We start from the raw sequence: 23,425 nt of genomic DNA on the forward strand, positions 1-23,425 counted from the left end.
TTAATTCATTAAATGCGAAAGTCCAGCAAAAAAAAAAAAAAAAAAAAAAACAAATAAAAAAACATACAAAACAAAATGTAGGCAAAAACTGAACTGCTCTATAATTTTACGTACAGGCCTAATTTAAAACTACCTCCAAAACTGTTTTTTAAATTCTAAAAAATAAAATAAAATAATAATTAAATGAAATGAAAACGATGAAAACGATCAACGTCTACGAATTATGTTTAGCAACTAAACTAAAAACAACAAAAATAACAAAACATATATAAAAATCACGCATATATATATATGCATAAATATTATTATTATGAATTTAAAAAAAAAAAAGAAAAGAAAAATTAATTTCAATTAAATTTTTAAATTCAACCAATACACAAAATGTCTACAATCATTACATTTTATATTTATATAATTATTAAATTAAGAGATACAAATGGGAAAATTAAGTAAAAAAATTGAAACGCACACGAGCTGCGTTTTCAAAATGCGAAGCCGTCGACTGATATTTATAATGTAAATACACACTCACACACACACACACACACGCATACATACACTCACATAACAAAATCATTGTGTTTAAAATTTAATAATAATAATATGAATAATTATAATATTAAATTAAAATATAACACTTTGAGTAATGCATCTCCCCTTTCCAGTTAAAGAAAAAAATAAGAGTCAAAAATTAAGCAAAAGTTGCACTAAAAATTAGCGAAATTTTTAAGCAAAACGTCTAAAATACAATATATACATACATAATATATATATATATATATATATATATAGATGTATATATATATATCTAAATACAAATAAATACCAATTATTGTTGTTGTCTCATATAAAAGAAAAAAAAAATCACAAAAAACAAAACAAAAAAACGAAAGCAAATTAAAAATATATTTCCAAAATATATATAGAAATATAACTTTGAAAGCCAATAAACTTAAATTATTTATTTCTTGCAATTGAAATGCTCAGAAATTAATTTCACGTAAGTATACTCTATGTCTATGTCTATGTTATTAATAGAAAATGATTACCAAAATAATCATCAGACACGGGAGCGGGGATATACTGATATCTTATGACTGATACATGATTCATAAAAAAAAAAAACAATAATGACTCGTTGGAAATTTTATATAGATAACCCATTAAGTATAGACCTTGGCTAAGCAGCGAAAGTCATTCAATAAGTTGAGATGGCAACTAACAAAAAAAAAAAAAAAAAAAAACAACAACAAGTAATGAACAAAAAAAAAACACCAAAGTGTGTGTTCAATCAAATGTTTGTGTTCTTTTTATTTGGACATTTGGACAACGAGAAATTCTCACGTATTTCTTATCGTTAATTGTGTGAGGGGGCGGGAGCAGGCAACAGCCAGACAGAAAGTCAAACGTTTTATTTAGTCCACAAGTTGCTGCTAATATAATCATGGTATACTAGCATTCGATTATAATCGTAATGATAAACGTTTTTATGTCGTTTTGCGGTTTTCAAATTTTGTTCTTTTCTTTTTCGCATTATCAATTATGCATTGAAAATAGTATGTATTATATTAGATCCCGACTACGGCAAAGGCACGCGTCCAGTCTACAGCTAAAAGGCCAAGTGAATAGTAGTTCATACGGAACACGGAAAAGGCTATAAATCAAAGTGTGTGTGTGCGGGATATACTCCATTTTTTTATTCCTACCATGTCACAATTATACGACTTGTCTGAGATTTCGCAACAGAATGGCAAAGGAGGGAAACCCTGCTGGTTAATTATCAAAGGCAATGTCTACGATGTGACCAAATTTATTGATGATCATCCTGGCGGCGGTGAACTGCTACTGGAATACGGTGGCAAAGATGCAACCAAGGCATTCAACAAAGCCGGCCATTCATCCGATGCCGAAAAGGATCTAAAACAATATAAAATTGGTGAAGTTAACCCAACAGGATCAGCGGCACCAATACAAACGCAGCCCAAATCAAATGCAAATGCCAGCAGTCCAACATCCACGGATCTGCCAGCTGCATCACCCATGGAGGCTAAAAAGAGTTCCGGCTTCTGTTGCTGTTAATAGATACATACAAAAAGGAAACTAATACTTCTTTTAGATTTAATTATTTTCGTGTCTTAATTGTGTAGTTTTGTTGTGTCATTACAAGTCATCAATTGATTTATTTAATATTTAATTCAGGTCGTTTAGTTTAAATAGCATTAACTTTGCATCGATTTAACTAACAAAATTTCCACTCATTGTACAATTAAGTGAAATCTTTGTATATATACATATATATATTAATGTATATGTTCCATTTACTAGTTCTAAGAAGATCCAACTATGTTACAAACTAGAATGAAGAAATAAATTGTCAACCATAGAATAAAAAAAAAAAAAGAAATTGCAATTCAATATTTAATATTTTTTCATTTCAACCGTTGCCGAGTGAATTTTCTCTTAATTTTTCTAAATTCTAAACTATATATTATCTGCCATCTCGCTTTTTTTCATTTTTCCCCCCACATCAAAACAGACGGACCCCACGCACAGATATTTACTTAGTAGACGGAATAGACAAGAAAACATCTAGATTCTAGAGGCTATCAATACAGATCTAGATTATATATGTTTTGTGCATATATATATATATATGTTTTGTTGTTATTTTTTTTTTCTTTGTGTTGAATTTCCCCCTCAACCCATTTACCCTATGGATAATAAGCAGGGTATTGGGAAAACCCATGCTAAGAATTGTTAGTTGACTGTGTTTCAGTGGACAGTGTTGAGTTTTGAATGGAAGAGTTTGATGGTGTTGATTGTAGTACTTGACAAACTGCCTCGCAAGATTCCATGGAAAAGCTAGTTACATTAACCAAGTGATTGCGTAAATAATGATAGAAACGACTGGAACGACGTTCCTGCGTAGAACGCTCCCTTTCGCTACGACATATGGAACGCAAAGTAGGCTCGTAATCCAAGGATCGTGCAGTGGCAGTGCGGAGTTGATAACTGCCCAATTGGTCGCATAAGGTACTTCTACAAATGAATGGTTGGATTACTATTACAATTCGTGGATCAAAAGGCTTAAGTTACATTTACCTCTGCGTCGGTTTATCGAATAAGTTATACGGACAATCATCCTTAATCGCCAGACCCGTAAGCAGAGCCTGCTCTACCAGTAAATGTGAGATGTCTTCGCTTAAATGAGATTGCAATCGATCAGTATGATCCGCATGTGCGTTTATTTGTGAGGCTATTGAAATGTTCTCATAGAATGAGGCCAATCTGTCCAACGGTGTAATGAGCTGCTTCTTCTGATTGACACTATTTATTAGCCATGCCTTTTTGGGTGATCTTGATTTGCGCTTAACACGATTCGTCTCCCCCGCCGACGCCGCCGCTGTTGCTGCTGCTGAAGACGATGACGGTGGTTCGAGTGCTGAGCTGCTTTTTAGCAAGTCTCCAAGATTTAAACGCAACAAATGAAAATCTAATGGAAAAGGTATACGATTTGGAATATTCTGTGTACAAGTATAAAACTCAAAGAGCCTTTGATGTATATAGGATCCATCAATAGTACTCAATTTGGGAGATTTGATTGGTGACTTTGTTTTGCCGTTGTGTGTTTTGATTAGAGCTTTTGAATCTTTTGGATCGCCACCACTTTGAATATAAAATTGTAATTCCATTAAAGTTTTGCGTAAATTTTGTGCATTATACAAATAGAGCGAGACCAGTTCATCCAATTCAATGGGGCAATTCTCCATTAGAGAGAGTACGGCAAGGAAACGTGAGATATTCAATGCATTTGGCGCATGAAAATGTATGCAATTCTGTTGCATCAGACGCTGAAGGTGTGGACAATTTGGATTGGTGGCCACAACAATGACCGGACGTTTGGAACTATTTGCCAGTGTATAGATGGCATCGGTAAATCCAGCATCATGTTGTTCAAATACAATATCAGCATCTTCTATCAAAATCAAAGATTTTCGCACATCGGCAGCAGCAGCAGAGGAGGCGGAGGCGGCGTTGGAGGCAGATGATTCATTTGAGATTGATGATTTTTGCATTTTTTGCAATAAATTTCCACTATTACCCTTGCCACGTGCCGATTTATTATCTTTGCGTATCTGATGCGATTGTGTGGCCTCTTGCAGTTCTTGCATCAGTTTCTTACCCGTACGCCGCATTCCGGCATTTATCTCAAGGACATTGAAATTTAAATCGTTGGCCAAGGCGAATACAGCATTTGTCTTGCCACTGGATGAAGGTCCGACTAGAACCATCGTATTGCTGTTACTATTACTAGTCATGGAGCAGCTACTGGAATCCATTGTATCGTAATTGAAATCATCTTGAGAGTTTTTACGTCCGCCATTATTGCCGCCAGCCGTACACCAGCTGGATAGAAATTCTTTAAGCTCTTGCACCGGTGTTAAATTAACCAGAACTTGCTCGAAGAGCAATGGTTTATACTTTTCGGTGAATAAAAGTTCACCATTTGGTGCACCCATTGGTGGTTTTACTTCATCCATATTATCTAGTTGTTGTTGTTGTTGCTGCAATTGTTTTTGCTGTTGTTGTTGCTCCAGAGATCTTCGTGAACGTCGCGTTACGACAAAGGATTCACCCACTTGCTGAGTATCTTGTGCCGAATCCATAGCACTAAAATGACGATATTTCTCACGCATTTGATTATAGCACTTAAAGGTGGGAAAACGATCAAATTCATTTTTCCATAGCTTTACAAAGGATCGTTTATTGTCCAACGAGGGGAGAGTTGCATAGGATGGACGTTGCTTTTGGTTTGTTGCGGGGTGTTGAGGCGGATCACATAATCTGGCATGCGAATGAAGTGAATTACCATCATATTGGTCATCATGATCTTTTTGTTCTTGTCTCCATGACCATGGTTTGGGTAGATTTATGACTAAAGTTTTATAATCTAAACACCCGACGTGAGCTACTCTCGGGAATACCTCATAGTTCTCATCATATTGCTGTTCCAATTGCTTGAGACGACTCTGCTCTTGCCGTATGCGCTCGGGCACACCAGAATGTAAAAAATCCTGACGTGCCTTTAGCACTGATGGATCGGGACTCGGTTTGGGCAATTGTTTGACAAACAATGGCGCCAATTTTTTTGGTGTAGTAGGCGGATTACTAGTGTCCAGATCAATAATCTCAATGGAGTTGTCTTCTTTGGCAACTGGATTGGATTTAATTGGACTTGTTTCCAAATCATAATCATAGCGTGCTTTATTAGCACACGACCGTCTTGGTCGACCTGATGGTGTCGAAATGTTTGGCAATGCAATTGCTGGCTCCGAATGTGGTACTACTGATGATTCTGGCTCGTGTTCCAATTTGTTGTTGTTTGTTCTACGCGGACGACGTTTGGGTGTCTCTTGGGGTGGAGTTTCCAAAGATGCTGCAGCTTGGTTAAGCGGTACATTTTTAGGTGTCTCAACTTTGGCAAAATAACCCAAGAGACTATCACGTTTTTTCGTTGGCGATGATAATTTTGCTAGGAATTCCGCCGTCTGAGTATCAGTAGAAGGAATTGGTGACTGCTCCGGCTCCTGCTCCTTTTGCATCTCTGTATCCACAGAGCTGAGACGCCGTCTTCGGGGCCGACCACGACCACGTTTTGCGATAGGTAGCGTGGGAGCTGATGCTGTTACATTTACTATTGCTGTAGGCGATTCCTGAGTAAGCATTTTCTTAAATCTGCCAAAATAGAAAATACACATTATAACTTATGTATAGAAAGGATAGAAAACGCATTTGAGTATTTACCTTTTGGCTCTCTTTTCTAATTGTTGACCAATAAATTCTCCACGCTGTTCATCAGCCAGACGACGTTTGGCTCCACCCTTGCGATCGTTCCATTCCTGAAGCAATTGCTTACGCTTACCTAAAGTGGGCGAGGCAGCAGCTTCATTACATTCACTATCATTTAATGGTAACTCCTTGGCAGCTCCCTCATTGACTCCAAGTGAACGATTGCGTGCCTTCATCATAAGCTCAAAGACATTAGTCGGTTTCGATGGGATGGGAGGGTTAGCGGTGGGAGTAGATCCGGCAGATGCAGATTCATTTGGTTTCTTTAAGAGACTTTTGCTGTGGCTGCTGCTCAAGCCATTCTCCTGGGTGGCCTTCTCCCTTAGAGGTTGAGGCTTTTCTGATTTGGTTTTCTCATCCATCGATGGTGATGAGGATGCTGCAGCTGCAGCTGCCGCTGCTTCTGCTGCCGCTCGACGTTTCTCCTCACGTTTACGTTTATGCTTCTCGCGATGCTTCTGTTTAACGGTATTCAAGACTTCTTCCATATTTTGTAGAATCAACTTGGACTTGGCACTGGCCGGGGCTCTTAGCACAAATGGTGATGTTGGCTCCAATTCCAGTTGGACATTTTTTGTTGGTGTTCTTGGAGATGCCGACGATGATGATGGTGAAGACAACTCACTTGCAAAACAATTGACATCAGCATCAGTCATTTTCTTTACAGGAATTTGCGCTGCTCTGGGCTATTTATTTGTGTTTAAGTGTATGTAATAATGTATGTGTGTGCGTGTATGTGTGTAAGCAGCGTAAAATACAAAAAGCCAAACTCATAAATTTGCAACAAACATTTTGTGTATAGGCGGCGGCGTTAGGAGGTTCGGACGGGAAGTTGGGATGGAATATGTTAAATAAAAAGCAATACAACAAGTTAGTGGATTTTTGGTTTATTCTTTTGTTATTATTTAATTTTGTTGTTGGTGTTGTATACCTTAAGTTACTTTCATTCACACGCACACGCACACACACCCTGGCAGCAACATAAGCTCTCTCACACACACACTCTATTTATTACGGTTTATTTAAGCCTTTAATTTAGTTGATTTAAATTAGTCACCATTTGGAAAATCTCATTGCGGCAACTCAATGAATTTTAAACATTTTTCATCGCTTTCTTTTTGGTATCTTTTATTTTGTTTAGTGAAACGAAAGGTAGGGGAAAAATGTGCTATGGGAAAAAAAGGCGCGAATGGTAAATGACGACAGTGCGACCGTACAAACAAGAAATACCCATGAAATAGTGGTGAACACTGAAATTATTCCCCCAGTATATTTAGTATTTTTCGTACAATTTAATGTTTCACAATACCAAATTAAAATTGTTTAAATAAATTGCAAATAAAATAAAACTAAAGTCGTTTAACAAACAAAAAGGGATTGAAATATTCAAAATAAATGTATATGTTGTATATTGCGTGCAAATAAGAGTCAAGTGCTTAGCAGCTCAAGTATTAGGTAGGCACAGTTTAGTTTAATTTTACAACATACACCACACTAATTGTCAGCTGTTAAATGTAAAGAGAGAAATTGTTGGCAGAATTTCACAATTTTTTTTGTACATCTAAACGGAATATAATATAGAAATATAGAAAAAAAAGTTTTTTATTTTTAATTTTTTGTTTGTTTTTGGAGAATGTCAGAAAGTTCAAGCGCGGACGTGGAGGGAGAGAGCGGCAGAGAAAGCAGCAGCTCCGAAGGAAACGCAACAAGCACATTACATCAAAATTCGCTGCAAGATGACGATGTTGGAAGACCTGGACCTGGCCCAGGTACTTTTACCAAATCTGAATCAAATGCCAATGGCTATCATATTTCAGCAATTGAGCTGTTACGCCAGCGGTCTCAAATTTTAGCCCTGCGCCTACAACAAGCGCAAGGTAATACGGCAAAGACTAGAAATCATGTCGAAGGGATTACAGCGGCAGCCCAATTTATGAGAATGTATATACCCTTACTGCAACCACCACCGAATCCTGTAGCAGTTTCTGTAGCTAGTGTTGCTCCAGGCCAACAACAGCAAACAACTGTTGCCACGCCTGCTACTTCTGCAACTGCTCCTGCTCCAGGGCCTCCTGGTGGCGGTGGATGTGTGATTGGAGATCGCATAGTTTGTTTGCAGCCTTCACATCATCCAATGCCCAGGCCCATACCTTTACCATATAATTATCCTGTTCATACTTATGCCATGCCTGTCATTCAATCACTGCCACCGTTTCCCTCAGTAGCAGCTGCCAATGAAATGTTCGAGCCACAACAACAAGCAGCACCGCCTTCTTCCCAAGCTCTGCAGGTGTCTCCATTTCCGACGCCGAAAAAAAAAAAATCAAAACGCGCTCTTAATCACGAGGTAGACGCTCTCAAAGAACTTGTCCAGACACTGACCGCTGTCAGTCCTGAGTTGCATGCATATGCCCAATGTCTTATACGCCAAAGCAAGATTCTGAGCCAATTAGAATGGATGACGGCTGGCGAACGGGCACGTTTGGATAGCCTTCACCGTATGGATGGTGGTAGCGACATTCGACGCTTATCTGAGATTTCAAGCAATAGTAGCAACAGTATCCAGCAGCTCCAACAACAGCATCAGTTGCAAGCTTTTCTTCAAAAGCAACAGCAGCAGCATCAGCAACAACAACTGCTCCAGCTGGAAAGCGTTCGCAAGCGTAACCGTAAGAGAAGAGGTAAGCCCCGCAAGAATGCTCCACGCTCTCTCAGGACCGAGCTAGATGCCATGCGCTCATATATCAACAAAATTGTCCAATATTATTTGGGCACGGACCAAGCGCTGGCTACCGACTTGCAATTTACTGGAGATTTCACCGATCTAGAGGCACATGCCCAACGTTTGGTCGCTGCCGGCTATGGCCGCATTGTGGAGGAGGAGATACGCATTAATCGAAAAAATAATCGTCAGGCCTTTATCACATTATCTGCGGATCGAGAGGCTCTTGAGCGAGACGCCATTGTACTGATACCAGTCGCCAGACGTTATGCCTTCGAGGGGGATACGGTTAGGGCATTTGTTCTTAATGTTTGTGCCACAGTAAGCAAACCAGGCGAAACTTCTGTAGGCAGCAGTGGTGCATCAGGCGGCAATCCTTCTCTATCACTTGGTAAGTAAAAGATACAATAAGATTTCCTCTTGTATTTTTGCCCATTTCTACTTTTACTCCCTCTGTAGCTGATGATGAAGAGCTTACTGATGAAACGGAATCACAGGAATCTGATGCCGATGTAGATGGTGATAATGTGGTGATCATATCATCAGATAATTGCCCCAAGGCTTTTGTTATAGCGATTACTAAGCAAACGGAATTGCGTCAAATAGTTGGAACCATATCATTTACAAATCCCATACAACTTGGTGATGATGACAAATTATTTTATAAATTTCGTCCTTATGATATGCGTGTACCCATGGTGTATATAGCCCAGGAGGCGTGTTCCGCTCACATAGCGAATTGTGCTACGAGTAGCAAACAACCTGAAGATATATGTGGCCTACTCTTTTTGGCTCATATCTTGGAAACTGATCGGAATGGCCATTGTATTGCGGATCTCATACAGCCAGTGGGTCGTGTTGGTAATCTTGATGATGAGCTTAAAGCAATACTCTTTCACAATGGCTTGCGTGACATTAAGCCGTATAAGCAACATTTGGAAGATCTTTTCAGCGAGGAGGCACCACCAGTGACTCCGAATGATTTACATAATCGCTGCGACTTGCGCAAGAAATGTATTTTCACCATCGATCCATTGACGGCACGTGACTTAGATGATGCCATGTCAATTGAGAAGCTGGATGATGATTTATTCGAGGTTGGAGTTCACATTTCGGATGTAGCTCACTATCTGCTCGAGGACAGCGAGCTGGATAATATTGTTAAGGAGCGTTCGACATCAATTTATTTAGTTAATCAAGTCGTACATATGCTGCCACGGACTCTATGCCTACGATGCTCACTGCTACCGGGCATTGATAAGTTTGCCTTTTCCGTCTTTTGGAAAATGAATGCAAACGGACAGATTTTGTCCCCAGAGCCGGTTTTCACGCGGTCAGTTATCAATTCGTGTACACAGTTTGCCTATGAGCATGCCCAAAAGATCATTGATAATCCGCATGAAAATTTCACAGACGATGATTTTCCCAGCATTGTCAATGGCTTCCATGTGGAGGATGTAATGGAGCGTATCCGATGGCTGCATAATATTGCCCAAAATATGCGTAAATCACGCTTCGAACAGGGTGCCCTTACAATAAATAATGCCAAATTGCGTTTCACACTCGATCCGCTGAACGGTGAGCCCATAACATTCGAGGTAGAGAAGCAACGTGAAGCTAATCGCATGATTGAGGAATTTATGTTATTGGCCAATCAATCGGTTGCTCGTCATATACATGCAAAATATCCTGAAATTTCTGTACTTCGTAATCATCCGCCACCTTTAGTTAAATCATTAAAAGCGCTACGTGAGAAATTTGTTGCTTTGGGCTTTGATTTGGATTATAGTTCATCGAAGGCGCTGCAAGAGAGTATGGTACGTTTATGCCAGGAGGCACCGGATCCAATTGCCATGAATGCTTGCCTCAGTCAATTGCTAATGAAGCCCATGGCCAGGGCAAGGTATGTTAACTTTTATGAAAGACTCTAGATTTTGGACTTAATCCTTCCTTTTTGTTTTACTTTATTTCAGTTACTTCTGCAGTGAAGGTAAGACCGAAGCATCGGATCTTTGGCATTATGCTCTGTCCATACCAATTTACACTCACTTTACTAGTCCCATACGTCGCTATCCAGATGTAATGGTGCATCGGTAGGTGGAAATATATATATATATATATATACATATATATAATTCAATTTCAATTTCACCACTAATATGACTTTCCTTCTCATTCGTTTAGTTTATTGGCTGCATCACTGAATTATTGCCCAACGCCTGGCCGTACGCCAGATGAATTGCACTCTTTGACCAAAATTGCCAATGAACGAAAATATAATGCTAAACTGGCTGGCGATGATTCAGGCAATTTGTACTTCAAGCGTTATGTACGCAATAGACAAGGGATTTATATGTATGCCGTTGTCATTGAGATATACCAGCATATTATGAATGTTGTGACTCTTGAATCGGGCCATGTTATAAGCATTAATTATAAAATGCAAAAGGTTTTAGTAGAGACGCAACATGCCCCGAATTTCATATTGGTAGCTGATCGTACTCACAAACAATCTGCACAAAAATTGCAATTGCTTTCGGTGGTGCCAATACGTCTAATTGTTTGGGATAATAAGCTTACTGGGTTTTTGCTAACCGCCGATCAGCAGCGACAGCGTAATTATAAGAATAGTAATGCCGCTGCAGCGGTTTCTGCGGTTGTCGCGGTGGCTGCGGTTGGTGGTGCTAACAGTGGGGCTAATACTGCGACTGTTGCTCCTACTGGTGACTTGAATGAATTAAATAGTTTAATTGCCAGCGCGTCACGTAGAAATAGGCGAAAGCCACAGCGTTCTAATAATGCCAATACCAATGCAAATAATGCGTTAACAACAATTCGACTTAGACCACAACAACAACAGCAGCAGCCGCAGCAACAACAACAACAACAACAACAACGCCAACAACAGACACAACAACAGCGCAAAATATCCTTTAACTAAACATTAAACATCATATAAATTAAGAAATATTTATATGTATATATAGATATGTATATATCTTTCTATGTATATATGTATATATATATATACATATATTTATTGACTTTTTCACTTTCTGTGATGCATAATGAAACCGAAACCTAATGAACTCATTAGTATACCTACATACATACATACATACATACATATATTTATATATATATATATATATATATATATATATATATATATCACAAATTAAATCAAGACAAATCATCTTAATATTCATAGATGTAAATTATGAATATACATAGTAGATATGTAAAAATGAACACTCATACATACACAAAACAAAACTCTAAATCATAGAATATACACAAATGTACGCCCCTAAGACAGGAGTACAATAAAAATGAAACACTAACCTTGAATACACAGAAACACATACACAAAGACACACATATATACATAGAGTCTATATAGTTCCAATAGTATTCAAAATTTTTACATGTTGAATTTAAGAGAAAAAAATTGAATTTAAGCATATTTTTATTTTGATGTTTAATATTTCATTTCAATTGTTCGGTTTTATGGCCCATTTGTAAGCCATTTGTCGTTGCTTTGATTCCAAATCAATGTACCACCATCATCCTGTGCTTGTGGCAATGGTTCACCTGGATTGATGCGCGTCCATGTTTTTGCATTGGGATTATAAACAAAACTCTTTGAATTAAACGGAGTTGGTGGTGCCGTTTGGCTAATTAAAGGCGGACGTGTTATCGGTACAATATTTGGCTTAATTTTTCCATCATCTAAATTACTGCTAATGTATTCCACTTGTGACTTGGGATTTGTGTAATCCAAAGGTTTGGCCATGGCCATTAGAGCCAATAGAGCTAGAAAAATGAGAGAGATCTTTTGTGTTTTTTGTTGATAAATGAAAAAAAAACCCACAAAAACTCACTAAAAATTAATATCAAGGCGGTAAATCGCGACATATTCGTACGAAATCTAACCAATCGGCCAAACAGCAAGATTACTACTGAATTGAGGCCTTTCACATATTTTACATAAGTACATACATATGTACATACATATGTATGTCTAATGGGGAGAGATAAGTAATATATAGAGTCAAGATTTTGTTGTATTTCTTTATTTGTGTGTGTGTGTGTGTGTGTGTGTGTGTCTTAATTTTCTTGTTTATTCAGATTTATATTCTCAGGTTGACGTCATCAATGTGAGAGCAGCAATTAAAATCCGCAAGATTAGCTTTAGCTTAGTTCATTTTTAAGCTCTTAATGCGAGGCCATCGATTCATCAATCCATTATTTAACCTAGCGAGGGACAAGCACCAGAATTCTGACGTTGGATATCTGCAATTAAGATGATGATGAATGAGGAGGAGATGGGAAAAAACCATCAATGCAATTCCCAACTTACTATTGCCACATTGTACGGCACAATTGAACTTGGCTCCATTGTAATAGCTGACATTATCGGTGCCACATATGGGATTGTATTCACTAGTTGCTGGACAGGATTGCAGGCAGGCAAAATAACGTGGCGACAAAGCACTAGCCGTTGCTGTGGATGGAGGTGTTGCTGTTGTCGGCGCCACGGAACTTGAGTCGAAACCAAATGGAAATTGATTATCCCAAATTAATTGTGGATAACTGTGGGCCAAGCCGATCAGTAGGAATCCTATAAACAAAATCAGGACTTGAGTGTGTGTGTCTCTGTGTGTTGAAGAGATTTCAAGACTTACCAATTAAAGCGCCAGAGAATCTCATTATGGACAACTCTTATCTGACTGAAGGGTCACCTAATTTACGTCTGAAATTAATAAATTGATGCGGACGCTTTTTATAAGCAGCGCGATTTCAAAACTGATTTTCGATTGATCTCTCTCTCTCTTTCTCTCTATCTGTCTCTATCTCGTTGATTTCTCTCCCCATCTAGGTATCACTCTCTCTGTCTCTCTTTCCTTTTCTCTCTCCCTCGCTTCACATAAAGCAAGTTTGTTGGAGGGGGAAAGCCCCAGAGGATGCATTGAGTTCTCTGACTTGACGTTGTTAATAATAATACATATGTAAATACATACATATGTATAAAGGATGAACAAAGAAAAAAACCTCATACCAATCGGAACAGGTATCTTCTCCTACCTCTCCTTCCATGTCAAAATGCGTTCTGCATTTAGATGCATTTACCCGATTGATTAGCATATGTATGTATTGACCGAAAGCAATACTAGAATCGAACAAATATGATTACCAGAGTCTGTTCTTATTTTCGATTTCGAACAAATTTTGCCTCTTGTTTTCGTTTCCATATAAAATTCTAAACTTTATTTGTTGTCACATCTTGTGAACCACAATGAAGAAGTAGTTTCCGATCCCATACATTATATATGTATAGCTATTCTTGAACAGCTCGATATAGGTTTATCCGTCTGTTCGTATTAGCTTTACGCCATCAATTAGAAGGCCACTGAAAAAAATGGTATTAAAACCTGGGATTGAGCCTTACAATTTGTCAGATCGGACCACCATAGCTGCAATAAAGAATATCGATCAAAATATAGAAAAAAATCTAAAGAATGATCTAAATTATCACATTTTCCTTTATCATGTATGTAACTACAAATCATTGCATAAATTTATTCCCAATATTATCTAATATCTCATTGTCAGTCAAAAGTCTCATGTACATAGTTAGCTTTAAGTTAAATAACATAATCAAGGAAATGAAAACATTTGGAAAACTAATTTCGCCGCATTAGCTTATTAAGCTTCATTCCGGGATCTTAAAAGAGGCCCAAGTCGGCAAATTACGACTAACTCTTATCCTAGTTATATGTATATAGGCTTGAATAAATAGTCACTAAACAGTAAAAATTGCATTTATTGTGTTTAGACGTCTTCTTCCCTCCAATCCATATTCAGTTCCTTACAAAGTGTTAGAAGTTAGAACTTAAAATATTTATTTTGGCGAATTAAGTTCATTAAAAGTTTTAATGCATTCCATGTTAGTTTCATTTATTAACAGTCTAAATTAAAACATTACATTAGTTCATTTTACATTGATTCATATGGGAAAAGTGGTTTTGCTTAACGTAGAAGATGGTAGAACGAATTGTGTTGGTTACCCGAGGGTCCACTGTATTAATTTTGGTCAGAAGTGAGCAACGTATCGAAGGTAGAATCTCCGACCATATATGTATAGTATATACATATATTTTTGATCATCACGACGTTGCGGAAATGTCCGTCCGTCCGTCTGGATCAACGCGAACACCTTCTAGACCCTTTAGGCTTGTATATACTGCACAGGTTGTATATTTCGGATTCGGTGATAACCTCGCAATTTAAAATTAACATTTGTCAGTTTTATATACATACATACCTATTAATCACTCTCCTAAATTTGATCAAAATCGGAAAACTGAATTATATAGCTATCATATAAACAACCGATAAAATAGCATATTACATGCGCCGGATTGCTACAGCCCAAGCTCAAAGCCTGATCTTGATGATAAGTGATATCTTGAGTCCCATAATCTGAGTATTAATGGGTATTTAGAGTAAATCTAAAGTAAGACGGGTAGGTTAGAATATAAATGTTGGGATATATAACAATTGTTCGATTCCATTGGTTGATCTATTCTTGATCCATTTAGACGCTATTCATCTGGGTGACTAAGATAATAGTAGGAAAAGAATTGTTTGAACATTACTCGAAAATTTTGAAAGTATCACCGCAATCACCTGATGGTAGGTCAGTCTCAAAATGTAAACGAATATGATATAATTGAAAATGATAATACACGGAGGGGAAACAAACGGAAATTTCGTGATGGAATCGATTAGCAAAACGAATTCAACATTCAGATTTAAATGACAATTAGACACCTTGCTCTATAAATGTATTTGTATTTGTATACATACATACATGCATCCATGGGTATGCACAAATGCGTTTGACAATATAAATAGCTCGATTGCAATGCCAACACATTTAGTTCGATTTCTGATTCATGAAGAATTTGGAAAATGCCACCATATAGCCAAACGAAATCCATTGAGAAATGGGAAACCACTGGAGTGCTATTCGAAAAGGATGCCGAGACCATTGATGGAAGATTAAACAAGGATATTACAAAATTGAAGACAGCTGGCAAACGCAAATATGATTACATATGGCTTAATATATTCCTATTGAGTTATATATATGCCCTATCAGGCTATGGGTTGTGGCTATTCTTCACTGCCGCCAAATGGCAAACTATGATCTTTACCGTTTTTGGTGTGATAGCTAACTATGTGGCCTCATTGGCGGGCCCACATAGACTCTACTCGCATCGCTCCTTCAAGGCAAATGTGCCACTTCAGTTCATTATCCTACTGCTGCATTCAACGGCCTTTCAGGATTCCGCCTTCGATTGGGCGCGCGATCATCGTGTGCATCACAAGTACACGGAAACCGATGCTGATCCATATAATTCGCAACGTGGGTGGTTTTTCTCTCATGTCGGCTGGTTGTGCACCAAAAAGCATCCCGAAGTCCTGGCCAAGGGTAAAGAGATCGATGTATCCGATTTAACAAGCAATGCCTTGCTGATGTTTCAAAAGAAACATTTTTCGATTATAATGCCAACGTTTGCCTATGTATTGCCCACCCTCATGCCAATGTATTTTTGGAATGAAGGCCTTAACGTATCGTTCCATGTGGCCACTATTCTGCGACTTTTCTTGGAGCTCAACTTCACATTTCTAATCAATAGCTCAGCTCATATATATGGCAATCGTCCCTATGATAAGACCATCAATCCCACCAATGAACCAATATTAATGTGGTTACATTTGGGTGAGGGATATCATAATTATCATCATACCTTTCCCTGGGACTACAAGAATGCCGAGCAGGGCAAATACGCTTACGATTTCACAACATACTTCATCAAACTCTTTTCCCACATCGGCTGGGCCACCGATCTGAAGACTGTGTCCACGGATATGGTAAGAAAACGTGTGAAACGTACGGGTGATGGCACTCATCCAATCTGGGGCTGGGGTGATAAAGATCAGACCAATGAGGATAGAAAAGAGGCAGTTATTGTTAATTAAACACAACAAACCTAAAAGAAAATCCGAAAAAGAATAAATTTTAAACCTAACTCAAATTTGAATTCTTAAATGTAAACCAATTAAAACTTTTCTAAATATATTGTTTAGGTTTCTTTATATTTGACTTTACAAATATATTCAAAGAGCTGGTTTCTAAATTTTTACCTATCCATAGGCATGGAAGGTTGGATGGGGGTCATATAAATATATACACATATGTCTATACATACATATGTATGCAATTCTTAGTGTCCAAAATGCTGTGCATTAGTTTGTATTTGGAAAAAGCTTCTTTAAACCCACAAAATAGCTTTCTTATCAAATGAAGTAAGTCGTCTCGCCGACTTAGGTATACCATGCACCACTAAAACAACAAACTGGATGAGGTAGAAAATAACGGGATATAGTTGTTTCAAATACGATGGGGCGTGGCAAAGTTTTTACAAAAAAAAACTTGATCACTTTACATACCACACGAGTCAAAATACCAGATTTGCTGGTTCTAGGTTGTATAGTCTCCGAGATCTAGGTGTCCATACAGACGGACAAGGCTAGATCAACTTGGCTGTTGATGCTGATCAAGAATATATATACTTTGGGTTCGGAACTTTAATGGACGGATCCGATTACACGAAATACGTATAAGAAGTCCGAAAAAGGCATCCGTTTAAAACATATACATTTATTTATTTAAAAAACTTGGTAACGACCTCTTCGAAGATACCTGAACTCCTCCCCTTGGATCTGTCCATAGATTTAGCTCTACCTTGGAATGTAATGTCTACTTTTTAACTTTCTTTTATCTAATTTGATAATTCAAACTATTTTCTTTCGACGCCAAGTTGAAGGGCCCAAAAAAATAATCCCAAATCAAGATATGGGGGATTAAATTGAAAATCAATTGTATTTCGTTTTTCTTAGTTTTACAAGACGTACAACTGTTTCTAAGGGCAAGTGTCTGATGAGTTTTGAAAATGTTTACCTAATATTTTAGAATACCCAAAAAAATGTGTTTGAATTATTTGCAAATTTGCCATCTCGCTCACTCTTCTAGCGCTGCCACTGGTCTACACAAAGATTTTAAATTTAGTATGTTGATAGGTATTAATTAAAGCAATTAGTGTGTTTAATTTCATTGCGATAGTAAATTACAATTAGTTGGAATCACTGAGGCGGAAGTGGGTGTGTCAAAAAATTGGAACAAGCGAATACTACATACCAAATTTGATATCTCTTTGATAGTTTTTGAGACCAATATTTTTATTCAAACTGCGTACGCGAAGGGGGAGTGGCAAAAGTTTAAAATAAACTGGATCATCTTGCAAACTACACAAATCTACACAAAAAAATTGAATGTCTCTAGGCCCAATAGTCCCTGGGATCCAGGTGTTAATACAGACGGACAGACATGTCCAGATCGCGCGGCTATTGGTGCTGATCAAAAATATACATTGCCGGATTAGACCACCGCCGGGGCCCGTAGCACTCAAAAAACGCAAATATACATATAAGTTTTCTGGGCAAATAAGAAGTAAGTTTCCAATTCGAAAGTATAAGTATAAATGATCCAAGTCTAGTAAATTCACAGGCTCACAAAGATAATGGCTTTTTGGTCAGGTCGACTGACAGATCAACGACTTGTACTTTCGGCAATTTATAACCGATTTCCGGCAATCATTTCTAATTTGCCAAAATATTTTAGATTCCGAAGGTTAAAAGTTTTTTTTTTTGTTACCAAATTTTGCTCAGACTATATGTTTGTGAATAAGTGAACGATGACTAAATCTTTCAATATGCTATATAAACATTGTAGCATTGAAATCGGAGATGCTTCTTTCTGGCCAGTATACACACATTTCGGCCACTTCTATATACCATTTTATCCTGGAAAAAAACGTCTAAATCTAAGTTTATAAAATTTATTTTAAATTATCTCAAGACCAGAGGGCCGGGGCTAAACTCGAGCTCGCCGAAGTTTCTATACCCTTGCAAGTTGTTTTTTTCATTAATCTTTCCTTACATAAAATAAATGTTAATTTTTATGAAAATCGCGTCAAAAGTAATGAAGTTATTCATAAAAGCCACTGTTTTTGGCTGGCTGATAGCTTCTTTGGGACCTATATGATTTAGTCACCCGATCTTGATCAAATTTATCACTGTCATTAATACATAGATATACAAAACTAAAATTTTTACAACAGCTCAGAAAACAACGAAATTATTGAGTTACTGTTCGTGGCTTTGTTGTTTATTTGGGAGCTCCCAATGATATAGTAGTCCGATCCGGCTGAATCCGAAATATACAAACTGTGCGGTATATAAAAGCCCACATGAAGCTTAAACGGTCTAGGGGGTATTCGCGTGGATCCAGACGGACGGACGGACATGTCCTGATCAAGATCAAGAAACTTTATGATCCAAAATATATGTATGTATATACTATGTTTGGTCGGAGATGCTTCCTTCTATGCATTGCGCAGGTCATTAAAACAGCTTGACGTTGATTTAAAATCGCATAAAATCAGATTTATACTACTCTATACTTTATATGGTGGGAAAGCTTTCCATTTGGCTTTTGTCGATGGAAAGTTTTAAATTTAAAAAGTAACCCTTTTTCGAATACATATGTATGTATAATGATTTGAAATATTGTCATTTATCAAAGAATTTATATGAATAGATAAGTTAACTACATATTCAACGATGATGATGACTTCGACTCGTTGTCGTTGACTTGGATTGATTGGACTGCTGTCTCATGCGGCACAATTCATCGGCACTGTAATTGAGTTTACGTGTGGCGTTCTCTGAGAATCTTTCGAATTTGGTCATCAGCTCGGCCAGTTGAGTCTTAAGTGATTGGACATCTGCATGCAGATCGCTAAGTAGATTTGTTTGATTCCTCAATCTATTGGTTACGGCGGCCGCATCGCGCTCCTCCTGACGCCGCAGCTGCTGTGGCACATTGGTGGCCGAATGTGGACGAAGTAGCTCATGCATTTGGAATACTTGCTGTGGTCCATTTCGTGTTGGTCCATCCGGCTGATAGGATTGGGTTTGGGTATGCGACAGCTGCTGCTGTTGCTGTTGGCCATCCTGTGTTGCCTTATTTTGTCGCTGCAGACTTCGACTGAAGAAATTATAATTATTCTCGAATTGACGACGTCGCATACTTTGCTGACGATCCCTGCGCTCGGCCACCAATTTGTAGATATTCACTTTGATATCTTCGGGCAATTGATTGTCCCGTGGATCATTCGGACGAATCATAAACTGTAATTTGTCCCTCGAAGTGCGCAAGAGAGCGCTACGCTTACACAATTGCATCAGCTTGGTGGGAGCACTACGCAGGAGGCGGGAGAAAAACAAACTCTCCAGACGTGACACTAGTTCCGCTTGTCGCACCAACCGATCCAGCGATGCGGACACTTGGAGGCCTTGTATATCACTGACAGCCAGACCAACCATTAAGTTCGTCAGTATCACGGTGACCAAGAGTACAAACGATAGGAAGATTATATGAGCGGTGATGGGAAATTTTACAGCATAATCGCCATAGAATATATCCTCATATTCCAATTCGCCAGACATCATGGTAATGGATTTGAGAAATGACCAAGTTATATTTTCAAAGGCCGGATAATCATTGAAGAGTACGGCAAAACTAAGACCAAATGCCACAAGCAGACAAATGTAGGCCATCAGGAACTTACCAAAATTGACAGCAACTGCCAGAAATTTGGACCTTTAGTTACATATGTATATGATTTCGACAGACAGACCTTACTCACCCTTGGTAAACATTTGTACATAAACCCCAAATATGGGAAATCGCCCCACCAACATCATCAACTCCAGCCAGACCAAAAGTATGACCACAGCGGCCACATGATGTTGCCACAAGGGCACCGCTAGCAAATTGCCAGTTCGTAAAATCTCTGGAGTCTAAAAATTATATACCCATTAAAAAGGATAAGTAATTCTTTAAGCATTTTGTCGACTCACCACACAGAGCAGAACACCAAATACAATTGTCCATTGTAGCCAATTTTCCCAATATTTGGCATAACCATGCAAGCCATGAGCCATCTGAAAGACCTCTTTGGCCAATAGAATCAAATTGAGTATAATCACAAAATAACCAATTGTCGACACATAACCTGGGGCCAGACACTCTTCCCCATCCTTACAGCAACGTACAAATACCCCGATCACATAGAGTGTAAAAAGCAATACAAATATCGTGTGATAGGCCAAACTCATTAGAAAGAATTTTCGTATGCGACGCCATTTCAGAAATAGAAATGTCTCACAAAGCGGATGCATTAGTATCCTCTTCTGTCCCACCTCGATCAGGGAGAGCAGTAGCTCTGTTTCGCCGCGTTCCATTGAGGAACTTGGGACCAGGAGGCGAAAATCCAGTTTAATTTGACAATCCACGTCGCCAATTTCATGATCATTTGCCTTGATTGAACAATCGAATTTATGCATTAATTTTGGTATAATTTCCGGTGTACGGCGCACAATAAAGGACAAGGCCGAGACATGACCATCGGTACGAGCTGTTATATCGGCACCATGTTCTGGAATATATACATATGTACATACATATATAGACGATTATAAAGGCTAGATATTTGTTCAAATTCATTTCTTGGATTACCTATAAAAGTGTAGACACAATTGCTAAATTCATTCAAGGCTGCTATATGCAATGGGGTATAACCATAATTATCCGCCTTATTGACATCAGCTCCGGCTTTGAGCAGGGCATTACAACAGTCCAGGCAACGAGATTGCTTGACTATGGCCGCATGGAGAGCGGTTCTACCATCACGATAGACAGCATTGACATTTGCTCCCTTAGAGATGAGTAGATCCACTGTCGATATAGACTGTGACAGGCAGGCCAAATGTAATGGAGTTTGATGACTAGCATTACGACAATTGACATCGGCCCGATGATCCAGCAACAATCGCACACATTCTACATAATCGTTTTCTGCGGCTGCAAGAATAAGTCTATGAAATGGAATCGTAATGAGATAATTAACAGAATATTTCTTACCCAAATGTAAAGCTGTTACCTTGCCCTCACCAAATTGCGAACGAACATCCGCATTATGGTCTAGAAGCAATTGGACACATTTCGTAAAACCTGCCGCACTGGCCGTATGCAATGGGGTCTCCGTATACACTTGCGGGGTATTCGGATCGGCACCGTATTTAAGTAATATCTCTACACATTCGACAGCATTCACATCGATGGCATAGTGTAGGGCCGATCTTTTCTCAATGCCAATATTGATATTGGCCTTTCGACGCAAAAGCAATAGCAAGCACTCAACGCTCTTGGAACTGCATTGTGAGATGGTTAAGATATAGGAGAACAGTTTGGGTGGGTGGCCATCGCTCACCTGGCGGCACAATGTAAAGGTGTCACCTCCTTACGACCATCCCAACGATTCGGATCGGCGCCATGATCGAGCAATACTTTGGCAATTGGAGCATTTGCCCTCAGGCATGCGAAATGTAACGGTGTACGGCCCTTACTGTCCGCCGTATTTGGATCGGCATTATAGTGATTCAAAAGTAGTATAACATTTTCCACAGTTCCATAGAGGGATGAACAGATTAAAGCTAAATTACAATCACTGGACTCGGCCATAAGTTCTGTGGGAAGAAAAAAGGAAGATCGGTTACAACAGACAGCTAAGAATGATGGCTGGGGGCTTACCCAGAAAGCAACCCGTTTTGACCATTTCGAAAATATTGATGGCCATTGTTGTTCCTGCACCCAGTAGAGTTTCTTCGATCTCCTGCGGTTGCCATAGCACTTGATTTTGTTGCTGCCTGGCGAATATCTCATGCGCCTCATTGCTAAAGACTGCATCGCTATTGGATTCACTTGAAATGCTGCGTTTCTCAAAGAGTAAATCCACATCGGCGCCATCTCGATCGCTTTCCGAGTTCCACTTCAAATCATTTTCCTGCCAAAACAAACAAACCTCCAATTAGCGCGCAGAAGCGACAGCGGAAAAAGGGGCATCGGGCGATGAATGGATGGATCGATGGGGCATGGGGAAGGATAGGAGACTGACAACACTCACAATAATCGAGAAGCGCACGTTCTCCATGTTTTATGTATATTTTCTGACCAGCAGCAGCACCAACAACACCACCACCACCACTTTCAGACGTTCTTATTTTTTTGTTTACAAAGTTTCGTTTCGTTTTCTGTGGCCTATTAAAATAATAAATGCGTTCAATGTTCGATTTCTTCGCCAAGATCTCCAGCTGTTGACCATTTGGCAAGTGGAAATTTGACATATGCTATACAGAAGGAGAAGTGTTGCCTCTGTTTCTAATTAGACTCTTCCCGTTGAATTTGTTGAATGATTTTTTGTTTATTTGGAAATCTTAAAAAAAAAAAAAAAAAACGCAATTGTTTTCCCACACCTCACACCCAAAATCAGACAACCACACAAACAACTGACAATTTGTGTTAATTTTTCACATTGCCCCTCGTCCAATACGGTTATTATTTTGTATTTCCGTGTTTCATGCCCGACATCAACGAGGTGCTATAGTCTACTGATCGCCACGATTCTTATTTCTCAAGACATTCGTTCGTATAATGTACCCCAAAAGTGTTTTTGTACTTTGATTTGGAATTCTCTTGATCTATGTACATATCTAAAGAGTAAGTGGGAGTGAAAGTATGATTCAGAACTCCTTCCCAATATGACAAATATTTTAGGGGTCGAGACAGTATCTCGAAATAGCAATGGTTGTGCAAAT

At 38.5% G+C, this 23,425-nt stretch overlaps 6 protein-coding genes across 10 annotated transcripts; 3 read left to right on the forward strand and 3 right to left on the reverse strand.

The window, feature by feature from the left end:
- The first annotated feature begins 1,467 nt into the window (after positions 1–1,467).
- LOC137578721 (cytochrome b5) lies at positions 1,468–2,249 on the forward strand. The gene has a single exon (XM_068292281.1). It carries the CDS (start codon positions 1,708–1,710, stop codon positions 2,077–2,079), a length of 372 nt encoding a protein of 123 aa, XP_068148382.1. The 5' UTR covers positions 1,468–1,707; the 3' UTR covers positions 2,080–2,249.
- Positions 2,250–2,404: 155 nt separating this feature from the next.
- Positions 2,405–7,058, reverse strand: elg1 (enhanced level of genomic instability 1). 4 transcript variants are annotated; one of them, XM_068292267.1, is made up of 4 exons: positions 6,908–7,058; positions 5,806–6,536; positions 3,103–5,736; positions 2,405–3,039 (listed from the first exon to the last, which is right to left on the reverse strand). In XM_068292267.1, exons 1-4 carry the CDS (start codon positions 6,908–6,910, stop codon positions 2,748–2,750), a joined length of 3,660 nt encoding a protein of 1,219 aa, XP_068148368.1. In that variant the 5' UTR covers positions 6,911–7,058; the 3' UTR covers positions 2,405–2,747. The 4 variants fall into 4 exon arrangements, with proteins under 4 accessions (XP_068148368.1, XP_068148377.1, XP_068148373.1 ...); XM_068292276.1 differs by having other exon boundaries at positions 5,806–6,474; positions 6,908–7,052; XM_068292272.1 differs by having other exon boundaries at positions 6,782–7,042.
- Positions 7,059–7,131: 73 nt separating this feature from the next.
- Dis3l2 (Dis3 like 3'-5' exoribonuclease 2) lies at positions 7,132–11,696 on the forward strand. 2 transcript variants are annotated; one of them, XM_068293305.1, is made up of 5 exons: positions 7,132–7,305; positions 7,449–8,963; positions 9,032–10,475; positions 10,546–10,665; positions 10,757–11,696. In XM_068293305.1, the coding sequence occupies exons 2-5, from the start codon at positions 7,484–7,486 to the stop codon at positions 11,511–11,513; spliced, it is 3,801 nt and encodes a 1,266-aa protein (XP_068149406.1). In that variant the 5' UTR covers positions 7,132–7,305; positions 7,449–7,483; the 3' UTR covers positions 11,514–11,696. The 2 variants fall into 2 exon arrangements, with proteins under 2 accessions (XP_068149406.1, XP_068149405.1); XM_068293304.1 differs by having other exon boundaries at positions 7,483–8,963.
- Positions 11,697–12,023: 327 nt separating this feature from the next.
- On the reverse strand, positions 12,024–12,533 carry LOC137579007 (uncharacterized). The gene is made up of 2 exons (XM_068292670.1): positions 12,457–12,533; positions 12,024–12,388 (listed from the first exon to the last, which is right to left on the reverse strand). Exons 1-2 carry the CDS (start codon positions 12,488–12,490, stop codon positions 12,081–12,083), a joined length of 342 nt encoding a protein of 113 aa, XP_068148771.1. The 5' UTR covers positions 12,491–12,533; the 3' UTR covers positions 12,024–12,080.
- A 2,998-nt stretch (positions 12,534–15,531) lies between these two features.
- Fad2 lies at positions 15,532–16,767 on the forward strand. The gene has a single exon (XM_068293374.1). The coding sequence runs from the start codon at positions 15,551–15,553 to the stop codon at positions 16,622–16,624; it is 1,074 nt and encodes a 357-aa protein (XP_068149475.1). The 5' UTR covers positions 15,532–15,550; the 3' UTR covers positions 16,625–16,767.
- A 2,468-nt stretch (positions 16,768–19,235) lies between these two features.
- On the reverse strand, positions 19,236–22,821 carry pyx (pyrexia). Its single transcript, XM_068293069.1, has 8 exons — positions 22,735–22,821; positions 22,362–22,614; positions 22,042–22,297; positions 21,693–21,982; positions 21,288–21,632; positions 20,630–21,207; positions 20,416–20,569; positions 19,236–20,352 (listed from the first exon to the last, which is right to left on the reverse strand). Exons 1-8 carry the CDS (start codon positions 22,759–22,761, stop codon positions 19,322–19,324), a joined length of 2,934 nt encoding a protein of 977 aa, XP_068149170.1. The 5' UTR covers positions 22,762–22,821; the 3' UTR covers positions 19,236–19,321.
- Between the last annotated feature and the right edge of the window lie 604 nt (positions 22,822–23,425).

Source organism: Drosophila tropicalis, unplaced genomic scaffold (genome assembly GCF_018151085.1).
Source record: "Drosophila tropicalis isolate 14030-0801.00 unplaced genomic scaffold, ASM1815108v1 contig_1190, whole genome shotgun sequence".
Taxonomy (NCBI): domain Eukaryota; kingdom Metazoa; phylum Arthropoda; class Insecta; order Diptera; family Drosophilidae; genus Drosophila; species Drosophila tropicalis.